The sequence below is a fragment of the Pelobates fuscus genome, chromosome 6 (assembly GCF_036172605.1).
Source record: "Pelobates fuscus isolate aPelFus1 chromosome 6, aPelFus1.pri, whole genome shotgun sequence".
In the NCBI taxonomy this organism is placed as follows: Eukaryota; Metazoa; Chordata; class Amphibia; order Anura; family Pelobatidae; genus Pelobates; species Pelobates fuscus.
This window is the reverse complement of record NC_086322.1, coordinates 89085234-89110889: the sequence shown is the minus strand read 5'-3', so window position 1 is coordinate 89110889 and position 25656 is coordinate 89085234. Positions and strand designations below refer to the sequence as shown.

At 41.2% G+C, this 25656-nt stretch overlaps 1 protein-coding gene across 1 annotated transcript in view; it reads right to left on the bottom strand.

Moving 5' to 3' along the window:
- Nucleotides 1–6942: 6942 nt before the first annotated feature.
- The window catches only part of LOC134615453 (mitochondria-eating protein-like), a 28202-nt gene continuing 9488 nt past the window's right edge, over nucleotides 6943–25656 (bottom strand). Inside the window, exons 5-9 of the mRNA XM_063459971.1 lie at nucleotides 24354–24564; nucleotides 23509–23667; nucleotides 22720–22895; nucleotides 20187–20310; nucleotides 6943–7221 (exon numbers count right to left, since the gene is read on the bottom strand). Of these exons, the coding sequence (XP_063316041.1) occupies nucleotides 7126–7221; nucleotides 20187–20310; nucleotides 22720–22895; nucleotides 23509–23667; nucleotides 24354–24564 (766 nt within the window). The 3' untranslated portion in view covers nucleotides 6943–7125. The remainder of the gene's footprint in view (nucleotides 7222–20186; nucleotides 20311–22719; nucleotides 22896–23508; nucleotides 23668–24353; nucleotides 24565–25656) is intronic.

The following is a 25656-nucleotide window of genomic DNA, read 5'->3' as shown; positions in this document are numbered from 1 at the left end:
CCCTCTGCTTCCTCCCGCGCTGCTCTCAGTTTTAGCTGGGAGGAGTGACCGGGGAATCACTTCCTCCCAGCTCTGTGATGTCACGTTGTTAAAGCGCCCAGCGCTGACTGGGCCCCCTTACAATCCGCATCCATCGGGTGGCCCTGACAGCATGGGCCACCCGATGGACACTTTGGAAGGCGGCCCCGGCGGTTTACCGCGCGGGCCGGAGCCGCAAATGGTCACAGCGGTACCCAGTCGCACGGGTACCGCCGGCTCACACCCGCCCGCCCGCACTATCAACCTGGAAATCCCTACCGCCCACCTGGAATCCTGAAACGCCCACTAGTGGGCGGTAGGGACCAGGTTGACGACCCATGGTATAGATCATTCCCCTGCAATTTCACTGTTCAATTCACTGTCATTTAGGAGTTAAATCACTTTGTTTCTCTTTATGCAGCCCTAGCCACACCTCCCCTGGCTATGATTGACAGAGCCTGCATGAAAAAAAAAACTGGTTTCACTTTCAAACAGATGTAATTTACCTTAAATAATTGTATCTCAATCTCTAAATTGAACTTTAATCACATACAGGAGGCTCTTGCAGGGTCTAGCAAGCTATTAACATAGCAGGGGATAAGAAAATCTTAATTAAACAGAACTTGCAATATAGAAAGCCTAAATAGGGCTCTCTTTACAGGAAGTGTTTATGGAAGGCTGTGCAAGTCACATGCAGGGAGGTGTGACTAGGGTTCATAAACAAAGGGATTTAACTCCTAAATGGCAGAGGATTGAGCAGTGAGGCTGCAGGGGCATGTTCTATACACCAAAACTGCTTCATTAACCTAAAGTTGTTCAGGTGACTATAGTGTCCCTTTAAGCATACTAGCATCAAAACCAAAAGTATTTTACATGGGATTGCAGAGAATGTTTGAAGTTACTTGGAAGGAGTAAATTTCAGTAAACTTATAGAATTATATCAGTTTGCATGTCTCATTAGGTGCACTTTAGCACTCAGCAAAATAATCCCCATTAAACAAGGCATTCTTGAAAAGTTGACAACTTGGATTCTATAATTTGGAGTATATCATATGCCTATTACTACCAATGTTGTACACACATTGTATCTGCAGGGTTTGATTGATAGAAAATGTATTATAATTTAGAACAAACTGCACATTTGTGATCAACAGCAACATAAATACATAAACCCTGGCAGTCATAAGGTACCCATCTGAGATAATAATCTGGCCAAGATAGGAGCTGTATACCAATGATATCAAGACCTGGAAACTCATCACGGTGAATAGAGGTTTCCACCCGAAATCTAGCAACTAGAGTTATTACACCAGCTAGAAGAAAAGAGGTCTGGCCTAATGAGTGCTAAGCACACAGTCCTGGATGAAACAGAGCATCCTCAGGTAATTCATAAAGACAGCTTTCAAATAAAAAAAATGCTAAGGGAATGTCAGACAACAACAGGTAGAGGATGCAGATACAGAGGAGGTTCCAAAGCAAGACAAACCCCTCCATGGGATGTACAATCAGCAGATAGTGGATGGGGCTCACATTACAAAATCCTACCAGTGCTTGCAAAAAGTAGAACTGAAAGGCAGTTCTGAGCAGGTACATACCTACGTTACATGGTACCTAGAGCAGAAGTGTATTTTGCTCCCCCCCAATGGAAAACACAATGTTGTGTCTCCCTCTGCACTACCCCCAATCCCTTTTTGTTAATGATATGACACAAATACTGGCATTTAGATACGCATACACATCCATATATGTACACATTCACACATAGTTACATTCATATACATTTATTTGCACACACATTGGCACAGCTATAATGAAAGACACCATGATATGGATACACACAAACACACATGGACACACACATTCATATACAAACACACAAACACACAGACTTGCATGAACACAGATTAATGTACATGAAGAAGGTGGACAAATACTAAAGGTAACAGAAGGGATAGAAAGGACGTGGAAAGTGAATTCAGTAGTAGTGCCAGTGGTGATAGGTATACTCAGGGTTCATTCCCGCAAGTTAGGAAACTGGCATCAGTAGATTTCAGAAGAGACCTTACTGTCCAGAAGATTCCAGTTATAAGAATTGCTGAAATACTACACAGAAAACCCAGACTCCCAGGCCTCTAATAGAGGACCTGATGATGAAGAAAACACAAAAATAATGCATATTGCATAAAAGCAAAAAATGAGAAGTGAGCAAATTAAAAAACATGTATTTTTTATGGGTTTTGACACAGAAACAGTGTTAATTACCTAATATGGACGGGATACCCCTACATTGACAAATAATAGGTACACTACAGTCACCAAAACCACTACAGCCAACCTCTACTACCAGATGGCCACTAGAGGTGCTTCCTAGTCAAGATTGATGATCTCCGCCATGGAGGCGGAACCAGGTGGGGCTGGTCATGGCAAGTCCGGCGCAGCGTGCGAAAAAAAAGTTAGTAAAATCACCTTTTTACCACACAGAAAGAGACCAGTAACCTAAATAGTCACTTTAGCACGATAGTGTTAGGCAGGGATGTTTTAGCCGCGAGGCAAACATATTCCGGCTCCGCCTCCCAGCCTCACTCTGCAGCGCGCGAGAGAGCCGAGCAGACAGCTCAGAGGAAGTGCTCCCTCGCCGCCCACCCACCAACCAGCCCAGCAGCCCCACTAGACACCAGGGAGATAGAGAACACCCCCCCAGCATTCCCAAAGGTAAGGAGTTAATGTGAGTGTGTGTGTCTGTTAGTGTGTGTGTGTCTGACTGTGTGTGTGTCTGTTAGTGAGTGAGTGTCTGTTAGTGTCTGTTAGTGAGTGAGTGTCTGTTAGTGTGTGTGTGTCTGTGTGTGTGTGTCTTAGAGTGTGTGTGTCTGTTAGTGTGTGTGTGTGTGTCTTAGTGTGTGTGTGTGTGTGTGTGTGTCTTGGTGTGTGTGTCTTAGTGTGTGTGTGTGTCTTAGTGTGTGTGTGTGTGTGTGTGTGTGTGTGTGAGAGTTTGTCTGTTAGTGTGTGTGTGTGTATGTGTCTGTTAGTGTGTGTGTGTGTCTGTTAGTTAGTGTGTGTGTGTCTGTTAGGGTGTGTGTGTGTGTTAGTGTGTGTGTGTGTTAGTGTGTGTGTGTGTGTCTTAGTGTGTGTGTCTTAGTGTGTGTGTGTGTGTCGTTGTGTGTGTGTGTCTTAGTGTGTGTGTGTGTGTCTTAGTGTGTATGTGTGTGTGTGTCTTAGTGTGTGTGTGTGTGTCTGACTGAGTGAGTGTGTGTGTGTGTGTGTGTTTCTGTTAGCTAATGTATGCGTATCTGTCAGTGAATCTGTGTGTGTGTGTATTTAGAAGGCGGGGCGGGAGGAAGGGTGGGGTGGGGGGGTGACTGAGTTTTGTCCTGCCTAGGGCAGCACAAAACCAGGATACACCACTGGTGTTAGGAATACATGTCTGAGTCAATAAAACACAAACTGACCAGAAAATGTAAAATCTTAGGGCAAAAGAGTCAAACAGGAAAAGTAACTGGAGTTAGAGAATTGTTTCCAATATGATTATTTGACATAAACATTGCAATTCCTATTGTATCCTGTTTTACTGAATAACCCTGCAGGTGAAGTGGTGTGGCCTAGGGTGTCATTCATATTGAAACTGCATCTTAGATGTCATCAGGCACAGAGAGGAATACAATACTGTGGATCTAATGTGTGAGTGTGTTTGTTGAAGTGTATATGACCTCCCTTCTTTTTCTGTAGGTGGTCAAGTGAGAAGGTATGCTTATGTGATCCTAAAATGATTTAGAAATGAGTTAGAAAATAGCACATGATATAAATAAGATTGTGAATGTGTCTAAAGTAACAGCGACATCTTGTGGCAAGAACTGTTCCTATCAACTTACAAACAGATAACTCGTGAGTACAAATATATATTTTATAGGCACACTATTTTTATAGATATTTGTTTGTTTGTTTTTTATATTTTCTCTCTTACTGATATTTAATTGTGTAATATGCCTTGAATCATTAGAAAGATCAAAATGTGAGAGGGTTCTCCTACAAAATGTCAATGTGGTTTGCTCAAAGAATCAAAACGCACAATGACCACATTGTCCTCAATTATGCACTAATATAAGGAAGCCAATGACACCCGGTTCTAATAGTTGCTGAAGACAAAAATAGACATAAATGTATGTTAAAGGGACACTCTGGTCACGATAACAACTTCATATAAATGAAGTTGTTATGGTGCCAAGATGTCTCCGGACGTACCCTTACCTTAAAAGTTGCCACCCGCGCCGATCTCCATTTACCCCCGCCTGCTTTCGGCTTCTAAATCTGAGTTACATGAGAGTGCCGCTGCAGATTGACTAGAGCAGTCAGCTGACCAGTAGCTCCCCATTGATAAAAAGGTGCGCTTGTCCTGTGAGTGATATTTTGTACTACATATAAGCCTATTAATTATTGCACCGTCACTATTCTGTAAAGGAGGTGAATCACATTCACTGAATACTGTAGCTAGCTAAGGTCATGCTGGTCATTACAAGCTCAAAAAGCAGTATCTGGCATAAAAGGCCTATACTGGGACGGTGCCCCAGCAGAATGTGCGGTAGTTAGCCTGATCTTTTCTTTGATTAAGAGTGCTGGGGTGGATTTGCCTATCCCTCTAAGCAAGTTGTGCCCCGTTAACACGTTTACAAATAAAATTAAAGACTCCTAAAAATGATTACTTGGTATTGCATATATTATTGATGTATATTGATATTTCAATATGAACAAAAAAATAGATATGTGTATATTCATGCACACCAAACAATTATGTATTTTTAAGAAGTTCAATCACTTATGGGTAAATAAAGTACAGAAATTAAAACAGAAAAAAAGCAATTATGACCGCCAACTTTGGCCAGTGTTTGTGACTAAGTGGCTACTAAAAAGACTGAACATGCCCCATTTGCAATACCTTATGTTGTCTTCTTTTACAAATGGTAAGCCATCATGGGGGTATTTCTCATTCTGGGCTACCATATGGTCTCAAAGGCAACGTAACCAATCTGGCAAATTTCAATGTGAAAAAACTGAAAATTAAGCCTTATATTTTATCCTGTAACTTTCAAAAACACTATAAAATCTGTACATGGGGGGTACTGTTATACTCGGGAGACTTCGCTGAACACAAATATTAGTGTTTCAAAACAGTAAAACGTTTTTAAACCCGGTAATTTTCTGCCTGATTTTCCATTCTATGGACTATGGATTAATATATATATATATATATATATATATATATACACACACATATATATGAAACAAGGGGGGGTGGCTGCACTCACCTGAACATGCATAAATGGGGTGCTGCTGGGGGCCAAATTATACAATACACAAGATCCAGCGCACTCACCTATCCACTAAACAGCAACTTCAACAGATTATATTTGTTTGGTTTTTTTTATTTATTTTTTTTAAAACACCTAATCTAGGCAAAAATAATGGGGATTTAGTTACATTATATGATCATACATTGCATAAGCCTGCCACAACGTCAACTCCTTGGTTTTGCACCCCTCCCAGGCACAGGTGCCTCATCCCAGGGCCCTATTTAGCCTTGTACTGCAGAGAGCTAAATTTTTCCCCCAAGTAAGTGGGTTAATCTCATAAGAGCAGACATCAGGCTGTTAGAGTAGAACCTGCCAAAGATGGGGTACATTGACGTTGTGGCAGACTTATGCAATGTATGATCGTATAATGTAACTAAACCCACATTATTTTTGCCTAGATTAGGTGTTTAAAAAATATATATATATATAATCTGACAACATTGAAGTTGCTGTTTAGTGGATAGGTGAGTGCGCTGGATCTTGTGTAATATATATATATATATATATATATATATATATATATATATATATATATATAATATGTAAAGTACATACCAAAAGAGTTGTGGTGGAGAAAAAAGTAAGTGGATAGTTAATACATTGCTAAACACAAATATACACACCAGACAAGCCATAGGACTTGCTTTTCCCACAGTAATAGATTTGCCCTTAAGGACTAGGGATGTGCATGGGCAAAAAATTTGGTCCGGCACTTCGGGACTTCGGCAATTCCCTAACCCTTACCTTACCCGTAACTCTACCCTTACACTTACCCTACCCCTTACCCTTCTAGGGTTAGGGTTAGGGATAGGGTTAGGGTTAGGAGTAGGGCTAGGGCTAGGGGTAAGGGTTAGGGGTAGGGTTAGCAGCAGGGTTGGGGTAGATGAAGGTTGGGGTAAGGGTTAGGGTTAGGGTTAGGATTAGGAGTAGTGTTAGGATTAGATTCCTGTCATCATTCCCTTAATTTTACCTCCCTCTCCTGTTTTGCCACTTTTCAGAAATCCACAGCACTTCGGCACTTCCAAAATTCGGCACTTCGGCAATTCGGTTCAGTTTGGCACTTCCAAAATTCGGCACTTCTGAAATTCGAACATTTGGAAGCATCCGAATTTCAGAATTGCCGAAATTAATCCGAATTTAAATTCGGACCGAAACGAATTGCACATGTCCATTAAGGCCCGTTTTTGTCGAACGTACCTAATACGTCTGCGGTCCTTAAGGGGTTAAACAAGCACAATGGTCCAAACTGACCCCCCATTTTGTTAATGCAAGAAAAAAACAGAATAAATTAATAACATTTAAGGTACCTAAACTATTATACTGGCATTAAAAGTGTCAGTAGCAAGCAGCCAGCTCATTTGCTAGAAATTGCTCAATTAATCAGCAGCCTCTCATTTTAATCTATCTTATACCATGAAGAAAGAGATGGATGGATGATCGAACACATTTTTATTTTTGTTACCCTGTCTTTTCACACCATGCAGACACGTTCAGCAATAAATAAAAGTAAATGAACACAAATTAGTCTATAATAATAATATCATAAATCAATACCAGAGAGTCTTATATTTTATTGCTAGCATGTTCTAGGTGTTGTAACGCGATAGTTTTGGTAACAGATTGTTACATTGGATACTGCTGCAGTTCTTGGCTTGAAAAGGAGAAATTGCAAGACTAGAAAAGGCTGTTCGGCTGTGTTGCAATGTGTGGGCCCTGGACAGATTTAAATGGCCCAAAGCCTTAACCTACTGGTTAATTCTCTCTTTCAAGATTTTAACATTGATGTTGTGAGACACGCACGATGACGCTGCCTACTTGGAGATAGACTGCTACGACGATAAGGACTGCGGCTTCTAGAGGCCTGTAAGGACAATAAATATTGACACATGTCATGATCAGCAATACTTTGTAAAATAATTACCTTACTATACTAAATACATATGCCGACTTTGGATAATAATGCACTTGGTTGACACGTTTCTTCAGTCCCCCCGACACAAGGTGATAGAGCCAGATGATCGAGTCGGTTGATCAGGAGGACTGAAGACGAATTGGATGGCACACAGAAAGACTGTGTGACTTGACATATTTTTATAACGATATCCTTGAAATCCATTTAGCAATGGTAAAGGACGACTAAAAGTTATCTGGATGCAGTGACCCTTTAGTTTCAACCCTGCAACGCTGCGTTGGCATTTAGTAGATATGGCAATGCTTACATAACAGAATGAAATAGGCCTGTGGGTGTCTTCTAGCATTAGGGATACATATTTGTATTCCTAACCATATAGTGTTCCTTTACAAAAAAAGGAATAAAGAATGAGAGAGTGAATAAAAGGGGGTTGGGGATGACCAAAGAGGTTTTGTTAATGGGGCATGGGCAGAGCCCACCACAGAAAAGGACAGAACAAATGCAGACTGCTCACTTACACCAGCTCTCAGTTCATTGTTGTATGCTGGGAGATCTGGGGAATTCACCAGCCTCAGCCAGTAAAACTGTGTTCAAGTAAATTGTATGTGATTTAGGCAGACTTGTGAATACCCATATTTGACCCATATTTTAAGTGAGGACTATTATGTTATATTTACCATGTTATATAAAGATATATATATATATATATATATATATATATATATTGCATTGTGATAAGGTCCAGTATATGGTAAATAAATATTTATATTTACCATGTAGAGGACGTTATTACAATGCAATTAATACGATTTCTCACCTTAACGTTTCACTCCAAGAATCATAACCACTGGAGCCCACTTTAATGACTATGATGCCAGGAGTACCCTAGTGCGGTTCCCCGGTAATGGGGCAATTTTTAGGAATGCTTTCCACTCTTACCTGGGCCTCAAATTGGATCGTAGAATCTGCTCCTTGTGGCACCATTGACAGGTTTCCAACTTCTGCAGAGCTTCAGAAGGTGGATGCCAATCCAGTCACCATTCATTGACTGACTGTTTTCAGCTAATGGATGGCACACTGTGCATGAAAATCACCATAACCACTACATCCCACTGCAGGTAGCCAAACTGTGTTAGTAGTGCTTCCAGTTTACCCTTCTAAGAGAGTTGCATTTGGTCCAGGGATGGATTGACAACTCACAGGGCCCCAGAAAGTAGGCAATAGGACATCAAATGCCCCCATTCCAGTGTAGAGATGTTGACTGCAAAGGCAAAGATGCATTTTGTCACCACGCGATTGACACTCCTCTCACTGTTTTCCCCCTTGATTGTGCAGCTCTCACACAGATACTATGAGTTCCCTGCTCAGCACCGAGACTGACTGTGTGAGACCCCAGTCAGGGTCAGACTTAGTTTTAAGAGGTTACTCAAACAAAAACAGTATTTTAATGTTTTTTTTTTTTTTTTTTTTTTTTAAAACAGTTTTAATAAAATACTGTATTTCGATGGATAAACTCTTCTTGGAACAACCCTCACCCCTTTTAAAATAAAGAAAATTTAATGTTTGCACTGCATTTGGGAATGATTTTGTGCGTATGTATTTAAAGTATTGTGTGTGTGTGTAGAGAAGCCTGTTTCTGGTGCCGTGAGTGTGCAAAGTGGTCTGTTTGTGGTGTACAATGTACGGGCTGTAGTGTATGTGCACACCTGTCTCAGGACTGTAGAAATGGTGTGTATGTTTAGGGGCTATAGACTGTGTATGTATGCATGTGTGTCAGCAGAGGCTATAGAGTGTGTATGTTTGTATCCAGTGTGTGTAAATATGTAAAGAGTTTTGCATTATTAGTGGGTACATTAGGAGTTGTAATGTATTGTGTGTATTAAGTGTTGTTGTGTGCATGTGTTTGTGTATAGGGGCTCTAGTGTTTGTGTACGGGGGTACAGTGTGTGTACAAATAGTGCTCAGATCTGTTCGGTAGAACGGAATCGCCATTCGGGTAAAGTTCTGATTTTCGGGGGTTCATGTGTGAACTCCGACGAATGGTTCCCCTGGCTTTTAGGGAGCGAATGCTCCCCCCAGTTGGTAGTTTCTATCTCCCAAATGTAATTCACCTACCTGGTCGGGAAGTGGGATGGCCTGCGATACAAGTTTTGACCGGGTTTGTGGGATTGTGTGGGCAAAAATAATTCCAGGCGTTCAACGACCATGTACCATCGCCTTTATTCGGGAGACAAAATGACGTCATTCAGTCTAGCATGTGCATTCGTTTATACGAATGGCAGCCACCCAGGGAAAGCACTCAATGTTAATACTTAATTGTGGCTAACAGCTAGGGGTGGTCAGTGTTTGAAGAGGTATAAAAAGGGGGACCACACACTGTCCATTAGGGAAACTAACAAGGGGGTTCGGATAACCGAACAGAAAGGGAATGAGCCTGCTACAAGGGGCTGTAGTAGGGGATATGGGCAGTAGTGTGTGTGGGAGGGGCAATGTGTGTGAGGGGAGCACACACTCCATGTGTGAGGAGTACAGTGTGTGTGGTGTACAGTGCTCTCGGCAGAACATTTATTTGGAACGCAACTGCAGATGAAATAATACATTTGATACCGTCACTTTAAGAAAATATTATTTATTTAAATAAAGGAAATAAACGTTGGTAGTCCTTTGCTGCAATAAGGTCTTGAAATAATAATGCATTAATGGTTATAATCTAGTTTTAGAATTGCATCACACGAATATAGCAATATGAAAATTAGGACATGCTTAATTTTCAATTATAGTCCATAGACTAGACTTCAAAATAACAATTTACAGAGCAGGTGAGGTGATTCCTGTGAAGGAGTACCCCCATCACTGGTCAGCTATTTCCCTTCGTTTGTAATCATGTTCCAGTTTTGTTTATTATTTTGTTCGGTTCCCAAACCGAGACCACCCCAGAGACCAATTAGAACATATGAACGTTATGAATCTTGTTCGAAAACCATCAGAAAATCATTAATAGAATGCTCCATTGGGTGGCCGCCATTTCGTAGATACGAGTACACGTGGTTGGGACAATGGATGGCGGTTGTCAGCGGGACCTGGTCGTCTAGTGCCTGGAACTCATTTCGGCCAGGCATTCTCACGAACACCGGTCTCTATGGATCTACTGCCCATTCTAGTTCTCGTTCACCTACATGAACAACGTTCGGGAGTTCCAGATTACCAAACACAGGGAGCAGTCTCCATGAACCAACTTGTCTGTATCTTATGTGTTTTTTGTGCAAAATTTCACGAACGGAGACCGACTCTTGCCACAATTTCCATTGAACTATTTTTGGGCTTCGGCCTGGTGGCAGACCGGTCAGACCTTCCCTGCGGTGCCGATCGCAAACTACTATATGGATCTGGGTGATTTTCGGATATATTATTCACCAATATCCAGGCTACCCAGGGATGTGTGGGGTTCCCTTGTATATTGGGGGTACTTTTGGGGTGTTGTAATATTGTAGCCTTTTCTTTACCTAGAGATAATTGAGTTTAGTGCAGCCTCTGACTCAATTATCTCCCAGGTTCAGGGGAGGAGTTTACTGACTGTATAAATTTGATGCCGTGCTTCCATTAAAGTCAGTCTTCTCCCAGCATTAAGCCTTGGCTCATGTGTGGGGGGTTATGCGATACCGGCGATATTTTAACCTGTGGATTATTGGCGTATTATAATTATGGGAAAATGGTATCCATGGCGGTGATACCTTGACAAACCGCCACAATTCCTGTTATAGAAATGAATTAAGTCCTGTTAAGTAGAAACAAGGTTTGGCAATAAGGCAGGTCCTGGTTGAATAATTATTACAGTCCTTGAATAGCACAATTAATAATTCAGCAATTGGCTTGTGACACTTTCAAATTAAAGTGCAAATATTTTCTCAGAGAACAGACTTTGTATTTCCTTCTCCTTCCCAAAAAACTTCAAGTAGAACCTATGAATCATCCTAGTATTGGAGAACTTATCTTGCTTAGTGTGATGGGCATGAGAGTCCTTCCAAGATGATGTGGATTATGGTTCCTTGTTGTATGCGCAGAAAGGCAGGAGAACTGAAGTGAAGTCTGTTCCAATTCTGGCAGTGAAGAGTAAAGCGTAGTCAGGATCCAGCCATCGGGGTTCGGTACACATGAAAATTAAGTAGGACGCTCCGTCAGTAATTTGGTAAGTAAGTAGCAAGTCAACGAAAGCACACCAACCACAGGAGATTGACAGAGAGATTCACATGAATCACATATAGAGGAATTCCCAAACAACGTGGGGGATTCCTGACAGGAGGTGTGGAGTAAAGTGTGTGTTTGTGTGTGAGGCATGCAGTGTGTGTGAGGGGTGCAGTGTGGTCTAGTTATTTAACAGGACACCAGTTATTGTAGGTGGGGTAGTAGCATTCTTTAGTAGGTGGACCTAACTGGTTTGTCTTAGTGCGATCGATTGTTAGGACGTAATGGTCTGTATGTTTACGTAGACTATTGATACTGAGGTGTTTTCTGTTAGATGTGATGTTCTCGATAGTAAATTAATTTGGTTGTAAGAAGCCATAAAAGGCTAAGTAGGCTGCCATTTTGATAGTGAGATTGGCACCGGGTTTGAATGGGTTAGAGTCTAGTATGTCAGATAGTGCACAAAATTTAGAAGCGTCTATGGGTTGCCTGTTAGTAGTTGTGGGTTTGTCTAACTGTTGTATGCATTTGAGTACATTTTTTACAGTGTAAACATAAAAGGATTTGTGCTGGGAAAGGCACTTAGGATGTGGTGTTGTATACCAGTAAGGTAGAACTTGATGGTATTAAGAGATAGTTGAGATGGCAAAAGGAGATAAATTAGAGGTGAACTTATTATAAATGGTAAATGCTCTATTGTAACCTCGTGACTTATTGGCAGGGAGGGCAGAGCTAGCCAGAAATCTGCTGTGTGCCATTAGGCTACATAGTCCAGGATTAAGTCTTGGAATGTGGGAATGTTGACAGGAGTGTTGTTGGCTGTCGGGTGGGCTTTGAAAAAATCCTGAAAATTAGAACAAGATAATGCGTCAGCGGCTTTATTTTTTTTTAAAAAATGTTATTCTTTATTTTATGTAGTGCAAGCAATAACAAACAGGCTTGTGGTGCCACAACGGCATAGACAAGCTTTCAATATAATACATGTTACATAGACATGGCAAGAGTAGAAATCGCACTATTTTAACGATGAATAAGAGGGTGAGTGAGACCTGCCAATTCAGGCTATACATAAGTGGGTTAGTAGCTTTATATCACATAGAGCTGGTTTGTTATAAATGTAGAGCACAAAACACCCATGAGGCCCTTGAGGTTGTCAGTGAAATATAGGAAACAAAGGCATATAGCATATCCACAACTGATAGCAATAATAGATTAACCGGAAATTAAAGGAGGCTTAAAACAAAAACATAAATGCAATAATTAGCACTAAAGCAGCATGTAGATGGAGGTGGGTATGTCAGCAAAAGTTTCAGTCCATGCTCAGCCAATGCCTCTCCATGGTATATTTTATACCTGGGCTGGTAGAGTGGATTTTGAGATAAAGAGCCCTTGTGCAGGTCCATGTGCTGTGCAGCTAAGATGCAGGACTGTGTAAAGTGGCTGGTTCATTTGCCGATCATGAGTTGGCCCTCGTGCATGTGAGCCTAATGAGTAGGTACCTCTGATCCTCTCCACTCGAACTCGAAGTATGCATTTGCGCCGTTTTCGGTATAGTCGTGGTGGGTTCTTCCTCCTTTGCTTCCACCCGGCATATCGTTTCTGGGGGGTGCGGGTGTCTGATACTGCAGGTGTTGCAGTTTGTGAGCGTGCCTCTAACTTTCTCCAGAAGTCATCAAAGATGAGTGTAAGTCGAGCCGTCACATTCAGCTTTGTACTATCAGATAGATTTACTGCAGCCGCCATGTGAGTTGTCTAATGAGCCTCATGATGGTGAAGGATGAGGATCTGCCTTTGTTGATAATGTCCCAAGCTGCTTTATTGTCAGCGAAGCATTTAACTGTTTTCCCCCTCCACTGATACCCCCGTGGCTAGTGTGGAAACCGTCTATGAAACCCTGAATTAGAAAGTTGACTAACTGACCTGATGGGTGTGCTTGGAGGTAATACACCAAGTTGTCAATGCAAACTTCGGTCAGTCGTAGTTTTGGGTACAGACAGTTAGGGCACATAGTATTGGTGTGTGCCCTGTAACAAATGGAGCAGATGTGCAGCAGTCTGCACATGCTAAATCCGCAACTGATTGAATTAAAATTGTTGCAGATTTGAGCCTTGCCCAGTTACACAATGGACCTAAAAGAAGTATAAAAAACATAAGGTATAGGCGCTCACTATATTATAAAACAGGCTGCGGTATACAATGCAAGGATTCCCAAAAACCTTGTGTGGTGAATAGACAAGATTGTAGCGTATACTGCGCCTTAAAATTTCTACATACATAAACCTTCGAGGAAATGTAGTAAACCTCAGGGAAAAAAAAGAAAGACAAATAATAGTGCAATACAGTATGGTACAATCAAAATAAGATAAGTAATTGCTATAGGAAAACCACTCACAAATGCTAGAGCTTAATAGAGCTCTGCTGTGGAGCGCGTGGACGGTACAATCCCCGTCTAAGGATGTATGGTGGTTGAAGTGTTTGATGGTCCTCCAGATGTCAATGGTATATAAAGGAGGTAAAAAAAAAAAAGGGAACTCCAATGGTGCAGTAAGTACTGGTATATAAAATAAATAAAAAGAAGAAATGTACTTACATTCTTTAGAGCAAGACTTGCTCTAGTTAAAACAGCATGGGTGGTATAATCCCCACCTGAGGATGTAGATGATATCAGGAATCAAGCCAAAAAATGAGTAAATAAATAAATAGTACTATAAAAAAGTAACTATTTATTAGAAAGGGTATATTAACAATACAGTGAATACAGGATATAAAATCTATATAAAAGTCGCACTTGATGCGTTTTGCCTGTCCAAAGGACAGCGAGCGGCGTCCTCTCTGCTTGACGCGCCGCTCGCGTCCTCCTTCTCTCCTCCCAGCGGCAGCATGTATAATGCACATTTATCCAAACGCCGGGGTCACTCACGTGACCCGGCGTTAAAGCAACAGCACAATAATCACAGTGGGAGGTATAGATATCCCCCACGTGTGATTGTTAATTCTGACTGGAAGTTATCCAATCAGAATTAAGCACAGGATTTAAATACTTACCTTTCCTGTCTCTCAGTGCCCTGTTGTGGTCTTATGATACCTGTATTGCAATTTGCTCGTGTTTCTCTCTAGTTACCGAATATTTGGCTTGTTATTCCGATTCTCCTGCTTTCTCCATTCCTTTGACCTCGGCTTGATTCTAGTTCTCCTGTTTTCTGGCTACCTTTACTTGGCTTGTCTCCTGACTATTCTTAGTGTGCTTAACCCGGCCATTCTAAGGACCGGTATTGCACCCTTTACTATCTGTGACCTGTTAGCGTGTTAGGTTCCCGAATCATGACAGTCAGACGTTAATAGTATTAATGGAGGTAAGTAGGGTGGTCATCAAACTTTTGATCTCAGTGTACTTGTCAGATACTCTGGGTTGTAAGTTAGCGCTCGGCTGAGATTTGCGAGCTGTGGCCGGGAATGGAATCCCTAATCTCCGTTATTCAGCTTCAACTCTTGGGATGGTCCAGGAACATAGGGAACAAGGGCTAGTTGAGTCTAAATTCTTCATAGGGGTGCTAGGTCCAGCTAGGAGGTTTGGCTGGGGTACCAGGTAATGAGAGTTCCTCGTCTTGTTCCGGGACTTGAGACATGCTACAAAAATGACAAACATGGTATATGATGCCCTGCTAATGCCAACAGGATAAGAGAGGCTCTACCTATGATAAGGGCCGAGTGGGCGGGGCCACCGAATAATGTGGTGGGAACATTGGTCTCTCGGTAACGGTAAAAGAGACAATATCAGTGGACGTGTAAGATGAGGCCCTAACTGTTAACCAGTAGAGATTGATGTGAGGTGCTAGCTATACGTTGCTATGCGTTGAACCTGTGGGTGTTGGAGTCAATTATGTTACAGCTACCTATGGACGTGGTAGAGAAAGAACAGCCAGTTGACTTTACCCTAACAGGGAACAGGATGGGTGTTATATCGGTACGATGTGGTTGAAACTTTTGGTAGAAAGAGGTTTCTTTGTCAGAAAAACTAAATACTGAAGAACCTAAGGAAAGAATATGGGAGGGTAAGGTAGGATCTAGACTTTGGGGGATAATGGACTGTGACTAAAAACTCACCTGTAATAATGGGGACAGTTATTCTTGCAGATGCTCTAGAAGTATGCTACCTGAGGACTAGTGAGAGTTAAACTCTTGCCATATAATAATAGGTACAAGTAAGTAGAGTAAGGATCCTTGAATTTCACTGAAGTTGGGGAGAACTGTAATGAAGACTGTAACCTATCATTGGGTATAGACATAAACAAGTATTTTGTCCTACAGACTTTAGTAGCCAATATTCAGGGAGATAGACTACTCTTCATTACACAGGGTGTGGTCATGTGCAGGTCATGTGCAGTTTTATGAGAAAGGAGCATGGGGAAATTAAGGTTCCTTGGGCGTGAGGCCTGTGAACGGCCTTTGGGGAGGTGCGTTACCAGCGTTGTTATATGTGGTAGAAATATTTAACTAAAGTGATGATGATTATGGTGTAGAGACTCTATTTCTATGTTATAAGGGGTAGTCCGGATGAACGAACTTGTAGTAGTATAACGTAGCTGCCATTATTGTACGAGAAACATCAGAAAATATGAGTATATTTGGGCGTTGATGTTTAGGAGTTTGTGTGTTGATATGGAAAGGAGCAGCATGCTTGGTTTTGTGCAAGGAAACATGTCAATACGTACCCTGAGAATAGGAGAACGACTTGACACTTTAGTAGTTTAGCGAATTGCCAATACAATAAAGGGGAACAATATGGAATGTAATTAACATGCACATACGAAGTGTCAGCCCAGACTAGTACATAACGTATAAGTGACAGGAAATAATAACAGACGTGACATGTTAGAGAGAATTACCAAGTAGGAAGTATGTACTACACAACGCATTCATATTAACTTTTGAACATCATAAACATAAAAGCAGATTTTTGGGGAGTAGTAAAGCTTAGGTATGAGTGAAAATAAAGTGAAAATAAAATAGCTGAAATTAGGTGAACGTAACCTGTAACATACAACAATGCTGGATAATAGTATCATAATATTTTTTGCCGCTAGAGGGCAGAGTGATAGTATTGCTGAGTATAGTAACTCATTCTGATTAATTCAGTCAAACCGCTGGCTACCGACCACTATGCGTAACACAGAACAGAGAGGCGAGTATGATTGAATGGTATGAATTAATCTATTCGTAAGAACAAATGCTGTGCGGCGGCTGAATGCAGTGTGTATGAGACCCTTTTGGGAAAACTCATGGTTCGTGACCCAGGAAGCAGAACCCAGAAGCAGTATGGAGGTAGGAGGTCGGCGGGGCACAATCTCGGGCTTTGAGGACAGCTGGGCAAAATAGGAGTTGGTGCCGCAAGGAGCCTGAACTAGCCTGAGGTCTGGGGCACCTGAAGCCGAGACCAGGCTGAATGAGGAGAAGCCCCAACTGGGTAAAGTAAGGAGGACTGCGGGCTGGTCGACCTTATGCAGCAGGGTGCTGTAGACCAGAGCAGGGAGAATGTGGCATGTAGCGAGACCATGTGGGAGCGATGTCCTGGTGAACCAGAACCAAAGTCAAAGGTTCTGAATGAAGACAGCGGTAACAGTCCTGTGATTGAGGGGGCCTGAGTTTAAATAGCCAGGTAACGCCTCACATAATTATAGGCTCTGCATATATATATATTGTGACAAACTGCCCTAAAACTATTTTGTTTTTACCCAAGCCCAAGTTGTTTTAACTACCGAACACTGACCACCCCACTGGCTGATTATCTTCAAAGAAAACCACAAACTTAAGTGCTCTCTCTGGGTGGCTGGATTTTGTATGTGGAACTGTATGATGGATACCTGAACTCTCGAACCCCGGGGACATTGTACCATCACCTGCTTCTTTCACAGACTAGCCAGGAGAGCGCTGTTCAGAGCAAAGATACTCCCGAACGAGGGGAACATTTGCTCCCCACGAGCCAAGGGGACCCTTCGTGTGAATTTGTGTAGTAGCTCCCGAAGATTGACAGGCCGCTACCCCTTTTCTTTTGGAACTATCCTGGGCAGCAGCCACGTGTGCAGTCAGTCAAAACTTTACCCCGGTGGTGATTCCTATTTGGACAACTTGAGTGCTCAGATCTGGGCAATAAGGGGATATAAGACTTGTGGGGGTTCCTAACATTATTGTATGTGTTTTGGGGTGTTTTGTATTTTATTCACTGTACCTCTAGTGGCTGGGAGATAATTAGTTTAAGCAAAGCGAACGCACTTATCTCTTAGCCACAGAGGCCCCTGGGCAGGCTTAAATAACAAAATATACATTATATCCCCCCTCCTTTCTTACCTTTTGCCTGAGAGGGGGGGACACTGCTTGTGGAGCCCTGGTAGTCCTAGTGGTGGGTGAACTCTAACCTGCAATTTCTAGGGGCTAGAATTCCCGCGAGATCAGGAGCATTGCCATGCTTACCGTGGCAATGCTCTGAGCTTGCAAGAGGAGAACCTGTTGGAGCTGCAGGTTAGAGCTTATAGGCCTCCTCTCTCCCTTGCCCAGCAAAGTGCCAGCAGGCTGGTGAAGAAAATCTCTGATCTCCCCTCCAGTCCATGAAGGCACACAGCATGGACGGCGCTTGGTTAGTGCCGACTCTGCATGAGCCGGCAGGGGAGAGCTTTGGCACTATACTATTATCCCCCTGGATTCAACACTGTCCTAGCTCTGACATTATAATAGGGCTACCAGGGCTATCTTGGTCACCAGATACTAGATGGGCCTCCCAGCTTGCGGGCTGCGATGGCTATATGGTAGGTCCCAGTGGCAGACATGAAAAGCCATCGGGCATGTTACAGGTTTAAAGACAGTAATTGAAATAATCAGCATGATCATTAGAAAAGGAGCACAGTGGCTGTCCTATGCCCAGCAGCCCCAAACCCAGTGGCACAACAGGGTCCTTGATGGGTCCCCTCCCTAGCCCTCGTGCACTGTCAGAGGGCCCAAATGGTCAGCCCACACAGAAACACACAAATATACACACACTGACTCACACAGCTGGATAGATCCACACAGAAAATCAGGGCTATTCAGGATCACACTCATTGGCTGAGCGTGTCAGCTGAGTGCTCTCAGCCATTAAGTATAGCCATCCATTGAAAGGTTTCTCCAGCTTTTTTGGTGGAGTTGTCAATCTATATTAAAATGGGTTGACTACTTACTGAGTGACAGCCAGCACCATAATTACAGATGTAGTTGTTATGGTGCTTGGAGTGTTCCTTTGATAAGATATGATCAGAGGCTGAAGAGTAGAAAACTTAATCCAGGAAAAATAAGTCACAGAAAAGTACTTAGATACAGCCTAGCAATGAAAATGGTATGTGCTAAGAATTCTATTATGCTTGGGAGCTTTCTAAACCTACACTTAAGAAGAAATAAGTCATTTATTCTTCAAATTTCATTAGACCCAGTCTAAATGGGCCAATTTGTTTGTATCTGCTGTTGTCTCTTAATTTGTTTTGTTTTGTTTCTTTTTGCTACAATGGACACTTACCGAGGTTTGTCTACATTTTCTTGTACCCCGCTGAGAAGAAATATTAATGACATATAATACTTTAACAAATGATATTAAAGTGAAAGATATATCATATGTATCACTGCACTATATGAATTAGGTGTATATAAAGTAGTAATGTAAAATGTATGAATTATGATCTATTTACAATAAAAAAAAGTAAAAAAGAAGATTATATTTTCAACTAAAAATGTTATTAATATTTATTATACATCAGGGTTAACATACATATTTTCTCATTCTATGTGATTTATAAACCAAACACTGAATTCTAGTGATTTGAAGAAAAAAAATTGAATATTTGGGTAAAATACCCAAAATGTGACTATAGCTGAACCTTTTCCAAATCAGCTATTTTTGCCTTTATGTTTAAAAGCCGTTTTCAATTCACTACAATTCACCGTTGTGCTAATGCTAAGCCTAAATCACATGGGAACCAAGGAGTGTGCTTTTGCTCCAAATTTTAAATTGGGCTGCTGGTGTGCAATTCTGACTTCTCATTTCAGGGCAATTTTCTGGTATTGGTAGCTTTGTATTGTAATTTTTGGATACCCATAAGGTATGAGATTTATAGCCTATCTGGAAATCCTCACTGTAGATTTTGTTCACAGGCTTACTATCTGTTTATATACACTTCATCATTTCACGTGAGTGTGCATTTTGTTCCGCAGATTTCTTTTATTTATTATCCATAAAATGGGGGAAAGGATAATTCTAAACTATAGTATTCCTTTAACTACTTTTTAATAATGCTTTGCCATAGTAGCCACCCCAAACTTGGAACATAAACTTAGGTAAATGCAAAACAAGCTCGGTATACATATGTGCATGATAACTCTCAAGAAACAACCATCCAATATTTAGATATTAATAGTGGTTTGAAGGTTCTTGTATTCCAAAAATCTAGGCTGTGCATTTGTGACAAGTGGACTGGTGCATTGGTAAAAGTATTGTGTCAAATTGTAATGTAATATACCTTGGATCTTGCTTATGGGACTTTGCAAAGTGTTGCATAAAATGGCAAAATAAATGTAAAAGCTTTTCCGTAAATCCAGCGTTGGATATTAACTATATATTGCAATTGATTGTAGGTGATCAGATACTGTATCCTGAACATATTATGAAAATCTAGATTCAGTGCTATACCTTCTTTGCGATGTATTTATCTTACCTGATTAAGTCTCCTAGTCACGGCTTCACCTTTCACAATTACTTTATTGTTCTGCACTAGTGCTGGCCACACATGATAATAAACAGTTGAAGCTCTCATGTCAGAGTCATAGGTACGGAGATATCTAGACAAATTCAAAGAATGCAAGAAGTTTATTACAAGAATAGATAGATGTAACAGATCCCCTATACTTCGACTGAGTATAGCCGTTGTGATTATCCCATTTCCCCAGCGAAGCAGTGATTTGCGCTCTTGGCTACCCAAACATCAGCTGAGACTTGATGAAGGGTACATCAGGATCTCTTTATTGAAGGCCAGATACACAGTATTTATGCACAGACACCCGCAGGGAGTCTCCATTTACAGTAAGGTAAAACATAAGCCTGCCCCGGCATCGCTGTGTCTGGGAGATAGTGGTATCTCGCAGACCCTGGAAGCTGACACACAATAACCCACAAAATACGAATAATACAATAATGCATCCCCACATACTATATATCCCTGAACAGCTTCTCGTTCTAGCTAGGATCCCTGCAAATCTCGGGGCGTTCAGACATACAGAGCTCGAGAAATCATCAAACGAAGTCTGGGCTTGAGGCTCTGTACATACCCAAATAGTTCCATAAGATCACTTGGTTTAGGCCAGTGAATTCACGCCTACCAAGTAGCAGCCAATCCCGAGAAAGAGCGCAAACACGTAGCGGCCAATCAGCAACCAGGGAGGGGAGGTGTTTCGCCAGCCAATCGGGAGAAGGAGCGTAAAAACAATTTGAATGGTAGCTCTTCTCCCATTGGTCGGCATAGTCTTCCAGGCAGCCAGCGGGGGCTCTTCGGCTGCGATGCCGCCTGCTAGTTCCAGTGTCGGCTAGGGCTCGCGCCTCTCCCTGGTGGATGTCTCCACGTGGGTAGCACCAGGGAGAGCGCTCTTTGAGGTAGGAAAATAGGGAGCTAGGACACAGTTAGATTTATCAGTACGTATTTGTCAATATTTTGTGATATGAATTACTAAATAATGGTTAAAGGGTCATTCCGAAATCTATGGCGAGTTCTGCTTTTATAAGTGGTTATGGTGCAAGCAATCTATATGTGCAGAGTTTCTGCTTGAAAAGCTGCCTACGCAGATGATGTGATAAACTCATATAACTAACCTGCCATTTTGTACTCAGCATCCATTTTCTTGTTTTACTGCCAAAACTGCTCAAATAATCATTTATATAAAGACAGTATTAAAATTATTTTATCACTAACAAGTTTGCGCACTAGACTTGTACCAGATGTTTCCCACTACATATTCAGTAAATATTTTTAGGGAACAAACATAAACATGACGGCAACTCTGCCAAACTGACCTTCATATTTGCTTCATATTTGATAACTGGCCTTCTTCTTATAAGTTAAATGTAATGTCTGTCTGGTACTAATAAGTAACTTTTAACAAATGTCCTGGATAATTTGCTGATTCTGTGTGATGTAACGTGGTATAATCTGATATGTTATACCAATATACTGAGAACTGATTTGTAACCTCATTATTTTTGTCAATTCTTTGAGTGCTCGAAGATGTGATGTGTTGATTGGATGCCAAGTACCAGCTGCAGCCATTAAGATTCCCTGGGTAAGGAATTTAGCCCTAATAACAGATAAATCTTTAAATGTGTGGTGGAGTCTAGTTATACCTGTACGTGACCTCGTCAGCCTGGAACTCTGTTGTGGACTTAATATCGTAATCTCTGTGCAAAAAATACACCCTCCCTAAAAAAAATACACCCTCCCTAAAACCAGCCCTGGCATCTCTTCCTGCCTCCCTATCTGAAATTTCATAGTCTTAGAAATGACTTCCATTTCCAAGCTCTAAACATCCCTACAGACAGCCCACACTCTCTAACTCTGTAAAAATCCCAGATTAGTAGATATGGCACCAGACATAACAAAACCAATTGTCAGATCGAGTGAAGGGGATGTTACCAGGTTAATTTATAAAAGTGTACATTTCTGCGGAAATCTGCACATAGGGACAGATGGGCATTTTTACAATCTTGAGCTTCAATTTCTGTTCAGTAAGGAGGTGAGTACCTACCCACACTGCCATGGATCGATCCAAGAAAGTGTGATTTGAAGAGGCGGTCCAACACTCCATACATTTTAAACAATGTATGTATTCATGGGCCATAACTGAATGGATCCACCTGTCCTGTCTCCTTGCACACTGTTACTTAAAAACTTTAGCATTTAAAAAAAACCAACAACAACACAGTATGTGTAAGCCCACTCCCCCAATAACACATGTCTCAGATGGAAGATTTTTACAAGTACAGGTATGTGTTTGTAGCTAGCTCACATACTTACATTGATGCAGCAAATGGAAAGCAACTATTGTTATTATTAAAGAAAGGAAGCGAATATTGTAATAACCCAGTGCAAGTATTTTCTGAAAGATATCTGTGAAAGGCATTTGATTTTGTCTACAAATTCCACCACAGGTGAATGTATCAGTTTAGACTATTCATGTGAGTTATTGAGTAATTCATCTTACTTGGTTTCATCAAAGTGCTCTCCGTCCACAGCGAGTGCCAGGTCCAGTGGTTTTTCAAGAGTATGCATGGCAAAAGCAACCTGGCACACCTCGCGGCAAAACTCACTAAGCAACGTGAAGTCAATCTTGCTTAGGAACGATATTTTGTGATTCAGTTTCATTACCCCAATGACATCCTGAAAAACATGAGAACAAATCCTACAAAATGCAATACTTAAATAAGACTGTGTTAGATTTCTCAATAAAAAGTTAGTCAGTGGCCTTGTTTATTCGCATTATGGTGATCGATGTTGTTCATTATGTATGCATCTTGTTATCAATTGCAGGTGGTTTAGCGGGTCATATCAACCCTTTACTGTGTGTGTAAGGCATACCATCACTGAACAATATACCAGGGACATACCAGGCACGCACAGGGTTAAATATCTCTCAAATACTTTGTTTATCATTGTTGATGAATTTTCAGGAACAAAGATACTACTACCAAATTGTTATCCAGGTCTGCAATGCGTGGTGTCTAACAGCATATGTCTGACAGCAAGAACACCTTTGGCTTTGGCTATGCAAAAGTTACTATGCTGTTACCTTAACAAGATATCTGCTGGTTTAGAATGTCTCTGCAACTCAGGAAATTTGTGATGTCAAAGAGCATTTAAAATTAAAGACCAAAATTGCCAAACTGGAAATTAAACTATACACACATATATATATATTTTCTTTTTCTTTTTTTTTAAGAATAAAGGTTAAGAAAAAAAATATATAACTGATAATCTACCACCCAATTCTTACATTGATACAAGACTGGACATCATAGCAATCCAAGTGGCGAGTGATGAAATCGTTCACAGCTTCCTCCAACGTTTTGGGCCCCGAGTAGAATGAAATCAAGTGCTTCCTCACACTTCGTTTGAAGTGCATAAAAGCCACCTTGGCTGCATGAAATGATTCCTGCCCAGAAAGCAACATGAAATCAAATAATATTTTACAAGATCACAGAGATTGATGTATGTAGGAGTAAGTTAGACGTGAATGATTTTTTGGTCAGTTACTGTGATAATTGGTATTGGTGATTTTTATTTTTGTTGTCTCTTGATAAATTGAATTATTAATGCTGAAATTGATGCTCTCAGGAGAGATTTATAAGACTCAAATCAAATTGTGAAACAACTGTCCCGCACACCACACTAGGTAGCCATGGCATCCTGTGCGTGTCAGTAGACACTAGATTGGCACATCATGAAAGTTTTTTATCATTCTGAAATCATGCACATCTAATTACAGAAAAAAACAACTGGGCACTGGGTTAAACTAGAAGGCTATCGGAAAAAGGAACCTAAAGAAGAATGAGATAGGAATCTACAAAAGAACAATGTTACCGTATTTGAGATTTGTTGAAAAAATAAATCTTTCAGAGCTGCTATGCTCTGGGTAGATCTTTACAAATATGTCCTATTATATTAAGATGCTACAACTGTATCTCAATAGATAGACAAGGTTATATACCAATCTAAGTCATTTATGATCGAAATTGTGTTATCTTAAATGTGTAAATATGTAGATATTAAAAAGATGATAATATCTTATTACCGGTACTTATCAAGTTATAAAAATAAATGAGTGAAAAGGTTTCATACCACTGTTGCGATAAAAATGATTCTATGGATCATCTCTAAGTCATCAATGAAACGTCCGAGGAGATTCTGGACTTCAAGTCTATCGTTGGAAAATATGTAAATAAACCTGGAGACAAGAAGTTCACGTCGAGAGGAGTCTGGAAGTATGCTGGAATCGATTGACTCATTAAATGAGTGTTTGGAGTATTTCAGTGGGTAAAAAGAGCTGCTTCTGGAATTTGTGAAGGAAAATTACATTTAGCAAAACAAACTGTTATAAAGGAAGTAAAATGTTAATCACACTTTAACACTTAGCAATACTAGATAAGAGCTAAAACTAGTTTAGAATAAAAAAAAATAATTAATGATTATACAGATTTTTTTTTTAAATGTATTATATAAAGTATTTAAAAATGAGAGGGGGGTGAATTCTTTACTGCAAGTGCTAGTAACAGGCAGACCCCCTTTGTAGAGTCCTACCTCTTAGGTGCCTCACGTTGTTTTATGTGTTCGGAAACATTGAAGCTGTGAATCGGCTTCACAGCCGTAGAGCCCCGCTGGCCACCTGGAAGTCCGTGCCGACCAATCAGGAGAAGGAGCTCCCATTCAAACTGGGTTTGCTCCATTCTCCTGATGGGTCAGCACGAGTGAGCGCTGATTGGTCGCTGCAGGGCACAGGCGACCAATCAGAGAAAGAGCACCCATTCAAACGGGGTTTCGCTCCCTTTCTCCTGATTGGGTATCGAAACCCCTCTCCTCCAAGAGCGCTGATTGATGGGGAATTTTTAATTTTGAAGTTTGAATTTACAGGACTAAACCAAGCAACGCTGTGAAACTATTTTTGGCAATGCACGGAGCCCTGAACCCAGGCTTTGTAGGATGGTTTATCAGGCTCTGTACATCTGATAGCCCCCTATTTGCAGGGACCCTAGTTGGGACCTGGCGCTATCCAGGGATATATGTTATATATGTGTGACCATTCCCCTTCCCAGGGCGCAGAGCCCTTAAGTTCCCCCCCTGTGTGTAATATGTTTTAATGTATGTAACTGTGTCCTGTTGGCATCTCCTAGAGCGGGAGTAGGTTATCTGTAACCCATACCCCTCTCATGCCTGGGACAAAGGAAAGTGTACTGAAAGGGTGGAGACCCCCTGCGGGGGTCTGTGCATGAAAGCTGTGTGTACAAATAAAGGATTGTCAGTGTTGTACCTCCAGAACTCGGTCTTGTCCAGTTACTGAGGGGAAAAAAGGGTTAATCCCTGTGCCAGCTTGTCGCAGCTTGTGGAGAATGCAGCAGGGAAAGTCCTTGTAAGGACTAAAGCTCCT